Here is a 13,345-nt window from a genome sequence, read left to right on the forward strand (position 1 = left end):
ATGATAACCGGGCCCAGCTTTGCGAGCCATTATTATTGTTATCTTGATGCATCTGAACCAGGGTTTAAGCTACAGTCACATTTTTTTCTAAATGCGAAAGAAAATCCTAGAACACGGAAGAAGTAGTAGTCACTTTCGCAAAAATGCGTACAGGAGGTACGAAACAAGAAGACATCCAACCTTAAATCATTAGCATTGTAGCATTTTGCCAAAGGAATTTTTTTATATAACTTAAACTCTGATCGGAACTGAATTAGGATTATATCGGGGAGGGGTAATCATTTTTTCTAACGCCGCCATTGTTATCATTTCACTAAGCAGAAACCCTAGTAGACAAACAAGACAGTAAAATCCAGTCAGAGCAAGTAAGCCCAGAGAAAATAAACATTATCAAGGTGCCACGTTTGGCGACTCCCTGAAGAGTATCTAAACTCCATGTTACTCAGAGTTTCTGAATGAACAAGATAATATTTGCTGCTATTTTTTATGATAAAAACAGAAATAATGTATCTTTATTATGATGAATTATGTAATTGGAAGCAAGATGGTAATTTGTTGCATTGATTGAATTTTTTTTTGTACAGGTATAAACGATGAAACGAAAATTGCGAAGGCTGAAGAAAAAAAATACGACCCCTTCTCGTATTCGCATAGATGATGAGGTAGAAATATGTGTTAAGGAACCAGTTTCTATCAAGATTGAGGCCATATCTGAATACGATGCAGAAGAACCTCAAATGCAACCATGTGTGAGCAATGAGGAATTCAATTGTTCACCTCAGCAACTTGATGTAAGTTATGACACTCAAAAAACCCTTTATCCTTATAGCTCTCATACAACAAGTGATGGAGTAGAAGTAAGTCAACATCTAAGTGAGCCCAAGTATTCAGCATCTAAGTATGAAAATGCAAGTATGAACTGCGATGATTGTAGTGTGGTTAATACAATGATGAATAAGGATTATGCTATCAAGTCAGAGTTACTAGAAAATTTAAATAATGCATATGTAGCTGAACAGCAGTTTAATCTCAGTGGCTCCCCACTTATTTGTCAAGGAAGTAGTGAAGACCATACTTCCACAAATATTTATGACAGCAGCATTGCGAAAAAAATGAAATATGAAACAGAAGAATACTTGAATGTGAATTTGGATAGCAGTGTTTCTCCTTTCACATCCAGTAATAAAGTAAATTCAATAGAAGAAGGGCCATGCACAAAAATTAAATCTGAGCCTGATGTATATGACCCAAGCACAAGTTGCCAAAAAAATACTGAGAAAATTCTCAGGCAAAGTGAGAAAAATGTTTCTAGCAAAATGAATCTCAGGGATCACCGTAAAAAGTCTAATGAAATGCTAACACCTAAAACAGGAAACAGGGAAATTGATCAGTTGTATAGAAGCTTGCAAGAGATATCGTGGGCAAATGACAAAAGCTTCACTAATCTCCTATATTCCAAAGGCAGTTTGAGACATTCAGACAGGTTATCAGTTGCAAAAGCAAGTAAAGGCAAGAAATGTACAAAGTCAAAACAAGAGAATGATTCAACTAAAAAAAATGTAAGTTCATGTAAAAAATCGAATTCTGCAAATGTTACGCAGAAGCCACTTACCAGAGTCAGGAAATGCAAATCAACCGATACTAAGAGAAACACAAAACGCAAGAATGATGAAACAGCTTCATCCAAAGTACTCCCAGCTTTGAAAGTGCGAAAATCGGATGTGAATACCAGTGTAAAAACTCAATCAAAACAAGTTAATTTTGAGAAATGTGAACGAAAGTCTGATACAGGTAATTTGAAAGCCTTGTCTAAAAGAGGTAAGAAATCTGTAACATATTCAAGAAAAAAGTGTGAACGAAAAGGTTCGAAAATAAAAGCAGGAGAACAAAGTGTGAAGATTAAAGTTGAAAAAGATATTCCAGAAAGCTGTACGAATGGTAATTTACAAGCTGCTAACAACAATGAAACTTCTGCTGGTCAAATAAATGAGCCAGCCAATCTTCAACCCTCTGCAAAGTCTTTGAATCAAGACCATGCTGAACACAAAGGATATGTACATGGTACATTACAGGAAAGAATGCTTAGAGGTAATTATGTTTTTCACATCTTTTTTCTTTAAATATAAAAAGATTCTTTAGCTCCTGGAAGTTAGATCTGTTAACTTAAAAGGACTTGAAATAGAAGCAGAGAAGGTCAAGTGCAATGGTAAAGTCATTTAATATTTAGCCAAACTTCTGTCATAAAGAGAGGTAGTGTCCAAAAAATACATTAGTTGCAAATATTGAATAAAAAATCTTATTGAGAATATAGAAAGCATGTCCAGGTCAGGGCATGTTTTCTTTTTCTTTTTGTTGCAAAGGGACATTCCCTTTCTTTAAAAAGAAAAAGAAATTGTGTGGCATATAAAATGAGCATTTCTGTACATTTTTACTTCTCTGGTCATTTTTCTGAGTGTGGCGCATTTACTGGAAATTATGGTAATTATTTTGTTTTTATTCAACTTGAAAGAGAACTTTCTATATTTCACAACACTGTATGGTAGTCTACCTTGGCCTACAAATAAATGAAAGCTAAAAGTAAAACCTGTTCAATAAGAATGTGACTTATAAGGGAATATTTGACTTATAAGGGTGAGAGAATTATACAAAAAGAAGTCGTGACATAAAAACCTGGGTATTTCTGACAGCATTGTTTAACTTTCCAATTTGTACTGTATTTATTTTGTAAGCAATACTATTTTCATGCTGCATAGAATGAATTATCCTGCTTCATGCTGGTTAGTTTTTGTTAGGGGGAAGAGGGGGGGGGGGGTTTAAGAGAGTGGCACCTAGTGGATTTTTGATTATAAAAATGAAAATTTTTAACAACTTTAACTCTACCTTAACATAGTTTATTTAATCAGAAATAAAGGTGCAAAAATATGAAAGAAGTAATTATATAAACAAATAAGTTATAATTTTTCTAATAAAAAATAGTGGATGCATATTTTTTCCTGCCTTGTCGGGTAAAGAACATGTACTCAGTGTATTTATAATTATATATATACCGGGTTATTATAAAAAAAACTATCCCGACATATGGGCCCCTAACTATCATACCATTCACAGAAACTGAATGAAATTTTGGCATAAGGTATTTTGAGGTACGCGCTCAAGAATGATATGGAAAACAACAGTGTCACTCTAACAGTTACGGTTACAGTGAGAAAATTTCGAAAATATCAAATGGCAACACCAAGTTTTTTGTATTGGAATGCGATCTCCATACTGAAAAACACTAAATAGCGTTGGAATGGCAGCTGTAGCACGAAAATCCCTGGAGCTAGGCAAGGAAAAAGTAAAAAGGACTTTGCCGTGCACCAGAGCATTAATGTTCGTTTCATTCGTCACACCGTTTCTTCGGCTGAGATCCCAGCCTCATTAGTCCTCCACAAGGTCATGTGGAAAATTTGTGAAACACGATAAAATGCTTTATTTTATGCTGCTTCTCTGTCCTTATTGGTTGTCCTCACTTTTAGCCTATCTACCACCGGTGATTTTCATGCTACAGTTGCCGTTCGAACGGCTAAGGTTTTTTACAATGGAGATCACATTCCAATACAAAAAACTTGGTGTTGCCATTTGATATTTCCGAAATTTTCTCACTGTAACCGTAACTGTTTGAGTGACACTGTTGTTTTCCATATCATTCTTGAGCGCATACATCAAAATACCTTATGCCAAAATTTCATTGTTTCTGTGAATGTTATGATAGTTAGGGGCCCATATGTCAGGATAGTTTTTTTATAATCACCCTGTATATATATATATATATACCACTTTTTGGTGTATTTTCAAAAGCCAGGGAGGGGGGCAGCCCGACCCCTCCAAATGACGGGCCTAGTGTGGTTCCCAAAAATTTCTCACCTGATGTCAACAAACCTGTTACTGTTCAAGAACTGTTATCAGCAATCCAGAAAACACCTAATACTGCACCTGGTCTGGATAGAGTAAATGTCAAGGCCTAAAAATTAATATCTCGAGAACAATTGGAGTTTTTGTTGTCTGAATTCAATGCCATTTGGTCGTCAGGATCCATACCATCAAGATGGAAAGAAGGCAAACTTGTTTTTCTACTGAAACGAAACAAAAACCCAAGGCATCCATCCTCTTATCGACCACTCACTTTAATAAATATTATAATGAAAATATACGAGCACAATATACTTTTCCTTTGAACTGGATAACTATTAAATACAATTTATATCCCTCCAGCATGTATGACTTCAAACCGAGAACTGGCGTGCAAAATTTACTTTTCAATCTTAAATGCAATATTCTTAGTGTTTTCAAGACAAAAGATGTGGGAGTCTGGTCTCTTCAGACATCAAAGGAGCTTACAATGCAGTGATCCATTCTGCTCTCCTTTATAAACTTGTGATTGGTTTTCATGGTGATTTTTTTTAAGGTGGATTAAAAACTTCTTATCTAACAGAAAGTATTTTATCAGTTGGCAAAAACAAGTCATCGTGGATCAACTTTAATCACGGCATTCCCTAAGGATGTGTCCTCTCACCATGGTTGTTGAATATATTTTTAAATTATTTGCTTGTTCATTTACCTCATTCAGTTCACCCTTTCATATATGCCGATAACATCTTGCTTTGGTGCAGTGATAATGATCCCAATTATGTCAACACTGAGCTCAACAATGCTTTATCCATAGTTAAAGATTGAATGGATCATTGGGGTTTCACTCTTTCAATCGACAAGTGCTACTTCACTCTTTTTACAATGAAAAATAGTTTTAGTATTCCTAATCTTCATATTAATGAATTTCAACTGCAATTTGTAGAAAATATGAAAATTTGGGTGTTATCTTTGACAGGAAGCTGATATAGAATTCTCACATTGATCGTTTGAAGAAAAGTGTTAATGTATTGAACATCACAAGAATTATTGCTGGCAGAGTTAAAGGTGCTCCGGGTCATAAACTTTTATCTATTTGCTATAATGTCATCTATAATTTTTTCAACTATATCTCAATGCTTTGGAACAGTTCTCAGAAAAATCTTAAAAGATGTTCAGCTATCTATAATCAAGTACTAAGAATTCCTTCAGGCCTTCCCATATCTATTCTAATTTTACTTACGTTGCAAACCTTCTTTCTCTTCAAGACAAATTATTAAGGCTAGGGTATCAAGATATGGTACTATTTTCAAGTTTCTCTGTTTGAATATCAGCAACATATCTCAAAACACTATATTACCAGTTTTCAGTATCTCACATATCCACTTTTTGCAGGATAATCATTTATTGATTCCACTTCAACCTATCATCATTCCAGACCCACCGTGGGCAATATCATATATTGATTTTATAACACACACTCCCATTTCAAATGACATCTGACTCAAATTTGATTTCACCTTTGTTCAAACAGTACGAACAACTTCACTGGTCTGATTCCATTATAATAGTAACAGACACTTCAAAAAACAACCATACATCCATTGGCATTTTTTGTGTGAAAAATTCATGTATTCAAGCCTTGGTTATTGAGCATTATACCTGCTCATCTGTATTTTCTGCGGATTGTTCGGCAATTGCCAAAGCTACTTCTAAATTTATTTCCAAAAAAACAGATTATGTGATCCTGACAGATAGTAAATCTGCCATCTCAGCACTGTCTACAATTAATGTTAAATCTCACTGTCATTTTAACCACTTTTTGTGCATTGGCACATGCCTCTTATAAAGCCAAGTCTATCAGTTGTGTGGTTGGTCACCAGGACACAAAAACATTTTATACAATGAAATTGCTGATCAACTCGTATGTTCAGCAGCTAATAACCCTGCCAGTTCTCCAGAATATGCATATGTGGAAGATGTTCTGAATTTACTCCAAATCACAAATAGAAACTTCATGTTCGCCAGTGCATTAGGGATCAATTAAATTGCCCTCAGGCTGATTCTTCAATTCGATTGAAAAGTTTTCATATTTTTCAAGACGCAAATATGAGACAATCTATCGGTTGTTAGCTAATAGAGCCTCAACCAAAAGTTATCTATTCAGAATAAACCAGGAAACAGGGTTCGCTCTGCCGATCGCCATTGCGTCAAATCGCGACACAATATTTCATTTCGCGAATAAATAAAAGATCAAGTTCGCAGAATTGTGAGTGTCCATTCGTCCTCTTGATGGTCAAATCGGCCATCTGATTCATATGCAAAAATTCGGAAGTGAAATTTTTGTTGGCCAATCGCGAACAATGTTCAGCTACTTTTGGTTTGGTTCCAGAGGAGGGTGGGGGGTTGACAGGGATGATCAACCTCATCCAGAAGCGTTACTGGTTGAGCGCACCCCCAAAAGCCAACATGCAAAAAACAACCTGTTGTCTTAACGCTTTACTTGATAATAATCCTTCCCTCAGCAGAGATGCTGCCAAATGCGTGCCAAATACCCAGAATTTTGGGAAAGGATGCATAAAAATTTTGTTCACGCTTCCCGTTTCACGTCACAGAAATCCGGGTTTTGGACCTACTAGACTGCTAATGCGCATACTAAATACGATTTTCTGAAGTTTCCAACTTTCAGTTGGCTATCCTATGAAAAAAAATTCTGTTGCTACGACACAGAAGCGGCTCTTGGGATAAGTGACTCACAGGGTGCCGCTTGGGGAGGGGTGCAAAATCCAAGATGAAAGAGTGAAGAAAAAATTCCATCACCCACTGGGAGCTATATTGCCCACTTGGGAAAACATTGGTTTAAACTACATACCACTGTGTGGTACCCATGTTATTGAGATGCTGTAAAATTCTTGATTAAAAGAAATATATAAGTAGACTTTTGAACCTCTAATCCTTAGATGCAGTGGAGAAAGATAACTGTTTTATTTCTAGCTTTTGTGGATGGAAAAAATTGCAGAAAATGTGGAGAGTTAAACTTAGATATAATTGCTCTAAATATTCGCAATGGGGCATTAGGCTTTCCCTGATAAAAAATATAGCAGAGAATTTAGTTTTTGTGTAAAGCATTGAATTCAGTTCTAATTGTTGATTTAAAATAATAGATGTGTTGTACCAACATTAGAAGCATTTGACTTGCAATTTTAATATGAGTAGTGAAAAGGTCTAGAGTTTGCTTGTTTTTTACCAAAACTCATTAAATCTGTGAAATAAAAATGTGCAAATTATTAAACATCATGCAAGTCTGAAACACGTTAATAAGTGCATCCACCAATTGCGCAAGTCAATAGAATGTTTTCCATTTAGTTGATGCTGAATGACCCCATGGAAAGGAGGAATGACAACTCCCACCACACAATAAAATACAATCAGTAAATTTTTAATTTATGTGAAAAATTCCAATTAATATAATTTTTTAAAATTAGTTTCCTGTAGATTTACACAGATATTTGGCCGAACTGAATATTTGTCCCATCACTAGTTTGTTGTTCATTTTGCATTGCTTATTCATTAGTGTTGAATTAAATTTGCGAGATTGGGTGAAAGAATGCAATGGATTGCATGGCCCATCCCTTGTACTCTATCACAAGGGGGCAAGTGTGCATTTTGGTTCTCTCAGTTAGTATTTGTTCCAGAACGGTCAAATGAAGGCAAAGGAAAAATTCGGCTTCTCACTTGTCCGGTCCCTGGAGCACCAGAAACACCTGTGAAATAAATTTCTTAATAAAAATCAACCTTGTATTATACATCATCTTTGAAGGATAAGTGCAAGTGATGATGGCTTACAAATAAGTGCTGTCTTGAGGATCAAGTAATCTGGCATTATTAAAAACAATAAAATAATACTGGACCAAAAAGCAGAAAAATCTGCTTTAAAAGTGGATGGAACATTTTTCACGATAAACAATGGTGTGTGGCTTTCTTCTGAAAAAAAAAACCAGGTTTATCTCTATGTCCTCCAAGACTGGAGCCCTGTCAGCCTTCTGCCAAGGTCCCCTGCTCAGAAGTGCATTTATGTATGGTTCAGGAAATAAGGGGAAAATGATACCTTTTGAAAGTTTGAGATCAATAAGAAGTAAAATAAGTTTTTTTTAGTAGAAAGTGTGCTCGACTTAACATTTTCAGATATTACAGCATCACGGCTAAAATAAAAAGTTTAACCACTTTGTTTATTTTTTGATGAAAAAAGTACTGGTAAAAAAACTAAATAGTTTCCAATAGAAAGTGTTATTACCGACATCCCTATTAAACTTGTATTTTTCTTCCTTAATAGCGTTCTTTTTTATAGTTATGTTTGTAATAATGAAGGTAAGATATAAATTTTTATCCTTTTCAATTTTTGGGGGGGCCCATTAATAGCACATCAGGAGTTAAGAGTGGCCTACTACGATATATAGACTAAATGTACATTTTTATTTGTTTACAGAATTTTGTCTTCAAATTTTTATTTAATAACATGATGGGTAAGAGTTCAGAATATGTTAAAAAAATAATTATCAAATGAATGGAGCTCTGTGTATGTAGTTTTAAATATAATGAATGAATGTTCTTAAGTGGCCCACTACTGGTGCATTTACAGTATGGCCCTTGGTAAAATAAATGAAACTTCTCTAAGATGGGCACGTTATTTAAATTATTTTTCTAATTTAAAGTATGTTCTATATCTGATGGTTTACAAGTTATTTGAGGTGAAACAGGCTTAATTTTTTACCCTGTAAATGTAACATATATGTGTGTGTATTCAGGGTGCATGGGGAAGTGTGCTCTTGTCATAAATTAGGCCTGGCAAACTCTGTTGATCCTAGAAGTATACTTCTAATTAGAAATAGTATCCAAAAATAATATGTAGACTTCAGAAATGCCATTCATATTGCAACGGTTGTATAGTTATTGAAATAAAAACTTTATATGGTCACCCTGTCTTAAAAATCCCGATAATAAAGTTGTGTTGTCTTTCCTGGGGCCAACAAAAAAGTTCTAAGTGCAATATTCGCTGAGATATTTGAATTCAAAATCAGATAAAAAATGAAAAAGAGCAGCATAATGAGCTTGTCCATTAGTTCAGTGTTTCTCAACTGCCGGGCAGCGGCCCAGTATCTGGGCCTATCACTAGTCACACCTGGCTGTGAGTGATTCAGTTGCATTTTCCCCATCAATTTTTCGTTAGTTGTGTGTATGACCAGGCCTTACACAAAACAGATTTACCTGGCCACAGGCTTCCAAATGTTGAGAACCACTGCATTAGTTTATGCTGTTCTTTCCCTGCCTTTTCTCAGATTTTAAATTCAAATATCTCACTTAGGAACGTGAAACTTTTTTTGTTGGCGTCAGGAGAGACAGAAAGGCAACAGTTTTCTGATTGGGTTTATTATTTATTGTAGCTGAAGTCTATGTGTTATTTGGATACTTTTTCTGATTGGAAGCATGCTTCTAGGATCACAGTTCGCCAGTTGATTGCGGCAAGGAGACTTCCTTATGCACCCTGTATATCTTGTTATTTGCCATATCAAAGTTTGATTTGTTGCATATCTATTTTTTGGTTACAAGCTTGAAAGTAGCAATTAAGTTATTTAATTTTTTCTTAGTTTTTAGTTGTGTGGATCAACGCCATATAAGCCCAGTTTTACGAGAAGCTTATGATTCTAGGTCTTCGAAAACTTCTAAAAATTCCAGGAAAAGAAGATTTGAAGAAGAAGCTGCTGTCAGATCTAGTGTTCGACAAAGTGAATGTGCTTTCAGATATAAAGAGATAGTAGTTAAAAAGCACAATCAATACATGCAAGTTGTCTTGGTACCCAACACCCATAAACAGAACTGTTTGACCTTGGGGGTAAGCTGCAAATGCAATTTTAACCTTTTTATGCATGCACCTTGATGTACTTTGAACTCCATTTTGATATTGGGATATTTTGTTAAAATTAGGCCGATTAAGAATATTCCAAGAGATTTTTTAAATACATCAGCAGGAAGTATAACACTGGACAGTGTCCAGACAACTGTGTGTCCAGTGGACACACACACAATTGTCCTCAATCGAGGACACATACATATTTGAAAGGAAAAAAGTTGAAGTGAAACTAAATTGAATTGTGTTAGTTATTCGCATTAAACTTTAATCTAAATAATCAATTACAAAAGAATCACTTTCATGAAAATAAAAAATAATATGTGGGGGAAAACAAGTTCCCATGAGATGATAGAATACACTCACTTCAAGTGTTAATTTCTAAACCAGAAAGGGCTTCTCAAATTTTTTCGATGCCGATCTCTAATTAGGATTGTCATATACACGTGCTAAAATATTATACACAGCCAAATCCTTGCTGTACTCAAATGGGTAAATGGGTACAAGATTTTACTTTCTCATTATTATGTATTAAATCCAAAGTTGCCGACTGCTACGGATTGTATGCAGTTTTTACAAATGGCTGCACTCAACTACAGAAGGTACTCTCAATAAAAAAAAATTTCAAATATGTATACAGCTATATATATATATAATGTATATGCGCTATACACACATTTGCATATAGCTTTTTTTCCTTCATATAGAAACATTCCTTTTTTTTCAAAGTAAAAAAATTGGGTCTGAGTTTCTTGCGGTATTTTACTAATTTTTCTACCAGTTTCAGAACCAATCAACAGAAAATTTAGATGAGTGAAAACAAATTCTGAGTTTCTATTTACTCACTGTAATTAGTTCTTAAAAATATTCTTAAAAAGCACTTAGCTTTACGATTCCAAAATTCTATAATAATCTACCCAGAGAAATCACTGAAAATTCTGCATTTACTCCCTTTAAAGAACACTTCCAAACTTTATCTGCTTGGAATCACTAACACATTGAGTCCCATTTCAGATTTCATCCTCTAACATCATGCTTAATTAAATCATATCTTTAAATCACCTTTCATAAGTACTGTACAAATTCATGTGCCAGCTCCATATTTATCATGTATATCGTTAACATATTTATATTTTTTTGTATTTAAGGTACATATTAAGTCTATATTAAGAATTCATGTTGATATTATTAATATGTAATTTTATATAACACCTCCACCATTGCATGAGATTTTCCTTTATTATTTGTATTACAATTTTTAATATATACAGGGTGGTGCAAAATGAACGTTATGGTTTATATGCTTTATAATTTTTTATTTAATATTCAGACCTGCCAACTCTCCCGATTTAGGCGGGAGACTCCGGATTTTTCATCCTTTCTCCCGCTCTCCAGATTTGTTAAAATTTTTCCGGATTTTGGCAGAAAATTAGATTTTACACGAGCTTTCACATTGTTGTGGCGTTAATAATTACTGTCGTCGTTAGGGAAAACACCCATAGAGGACAGCTGTGGTCATTTCCATCGAGCAGCCGTAAAAAAGTCTCTGACCACATTTAAGCAACTAGCAAAGATGCGACTTTCTTTTCGTAGCATTTATTGGCAATCATTAATCAGGGGCATGGCCTTGGTTGCCAAAATTCCTGTATAATCGTTATTGTATTCCATTAACAGCCGCGCGGTAAACACGTTTTTTCGTCCGCAGCTTTGTAATTTGAATTTTTTTTTTTTAATTGTTTCTTCCAATTAAACATCTTCAGAAAGAAAATATAGAACTTTAAGCTATAAACAGCTACATATAAAGCTTTTAAGAATTCATATACCCAAGATTATCAATCACTGATAGCATCCACAAAAGGAAACATACTTTATAAACAGTATGTGGATGTGATTTCTCTATTCTGCATGGAAAGACTGGCATGGAATTATATTCTTCTCAGGGGCAATGCAGAACCTGCCTTGGGGGGGGGGGGAATGTAACTTTTTTTTTGATCAAGTCTATGAGTGTCGGTAGGGGGGTACCCCCCTTGGGAGAATCTCCGGATTTCTGGATTCCAAAAGTTAACACGTCTGAATATTGAATTTTTTCTTTTGCTTCAGAATTGTATAAAGAAGGCTTGGGGAATTTGAAATGGAACAGTACACAATAGAACAACGAACAAAAATCATTGAATTTTATTTTTGAAATGGAAACTCGGTTATTCTGACGCAGCGTGCATATCATTGATATTTTAATGTGCGGACTGGACCCTCAGTGCCAACAATAAATCAATAACTGCAAGAGACACAATGGTTTTGTTATGGGAGATCTTCGGCGAACACATTATTTCGCGTAGGAGCGATTTCAATTCGCTGTTGCGTTTGCCGGATTTGACCGCTCCAGACTTTTCTTTGGGGCTATTTGAAAGAGAGAGTATACGTCAATAAACCACAGACCATACCTGAACTGAAAAACAATATTCACAATGAAATCTGTGCCATAACCCCTAAAATTGTGCGAAAAGTCATGCAACATGTGTTGGAAAGAGCATGACTTTGTGAAGCGGAAAATGGGCGACACCTGCGAGACATACTTTTTCACGTTTAAGTTAACAATATTCTCCATTCATATGCTGTATTTTGACAAAAGAATGTTAAAATTTTATTCAAAAATAAAGTTATAAAGCATTTAAACCATAACGGTCATTTTGCACCACCCTGTACATATAGAATGAATTAAAAAATATACTTTTTTATTCATTCTATTTTTATTGCAACTTTTTCTTTTGTAATTTTTTTCACCACATGTCTGAAAATAATATTACTGAACTGTATTTTTTATAAACCTATTTATTGTAACAACCGGTGTGGGACATCGTCTCTTTAGTTGCCATTAACATCATATAATTTGTATTCACACAAATTGTAAAATAAATTTGAAATTGAAAATTGAAAAAATTCACGTCTTTGCCATGTTTTTCTTCCTTACGTCATGACACCAAATCATGGTAAGCTATTACTCCATTGAAGGGAAATAAATTGTGGAACAACAATGCAGAATGGCAACCTTACAATGGTTTCGGCACTCATACAAACAAAGTTCCCTCCAATTTTAATTTTTACAATTGAAACTCTATAACAGATACCTGTAGGACAGAAAATTTTGTACACTAACAGGAAGTGTACATTAATAATCAAGGTTTCACTGCATTTTACCTTCGCTGATCGGTTTTATCTGTGCACAAAATACAATCCATAAAGTTGAGTCCCGACCTGCTTCTCCGCTCTATGCTCTCTCTTTGCCGCAGAAATGTGCAAAAACATGTTTTCTTTCAAAATCGCCTCGTGCTGTGAACTAAAATTAGGTTTCTAAGTAGTTCTCAAAGCGGCTAGTCTGAACCGGGCCTCATTCCCACTAATAATACATAGTCCCATGGAACTTCTTTGGAAAAAAATATTTTGATGTAGGTATACACACCATTAGGAGCTCTAATATGAAGAAAATGGTGGGGTTCTAGGGGGTTGGCAGACATCCGTATATATAACTTGCAAGGGCTCAGCGACCATGGAAAG

General features: G+C 34.9%; 1 protein-coding gene across 2 annotated transcripts in view; it reads left to right on the forward strand.

Annotated features, from left to right (window-relative positions):
• LOC149072142 (uncharacterized) overlaps positions 1 to 13,345 on the forward strand; it is a 59,972-nt gene that overhangs the window by 12,286 nt on the left and 34,341 nt on the right. For both annotated transcript variants that reach the window (XM_089247142.1, XM_089247143.1), the window contains exons 2-3: positions 585 to 2,088; positions 9,534 to 9,778. In XM_089247142.1, coding sequence (XP_089103268.1) covers positions 594 to 2,088; positions 9,534 to 9,778 — 1,740 coding nt within the window. In that variant the 5' untranslated portion in view covers positions 585 to 593. The remainder of the gene's footprint in view (positions 1 to 584; positions 2,089 to 9,533; positions 9,779 to 13,345) is intronic.

Source organism: Pholcus phalangioides, unplaced genomic scaffold, assembly GCF_987345545.1.
Source record: "Pholcus phalangioides strain wild (caught in Gottingen) unplaced genomic scaffold, Ppha-v1.0 ptg000017l_1, whole genome shotgun sequence".
In the NCBI taxonomy this organism is placed as follows: domain Eukaryota; kingdom Metazoa; phylum Arthropoda; class Arachnida; order Araneae; family Pholcidae; genus Pholcus; species Pholcus phalangioides.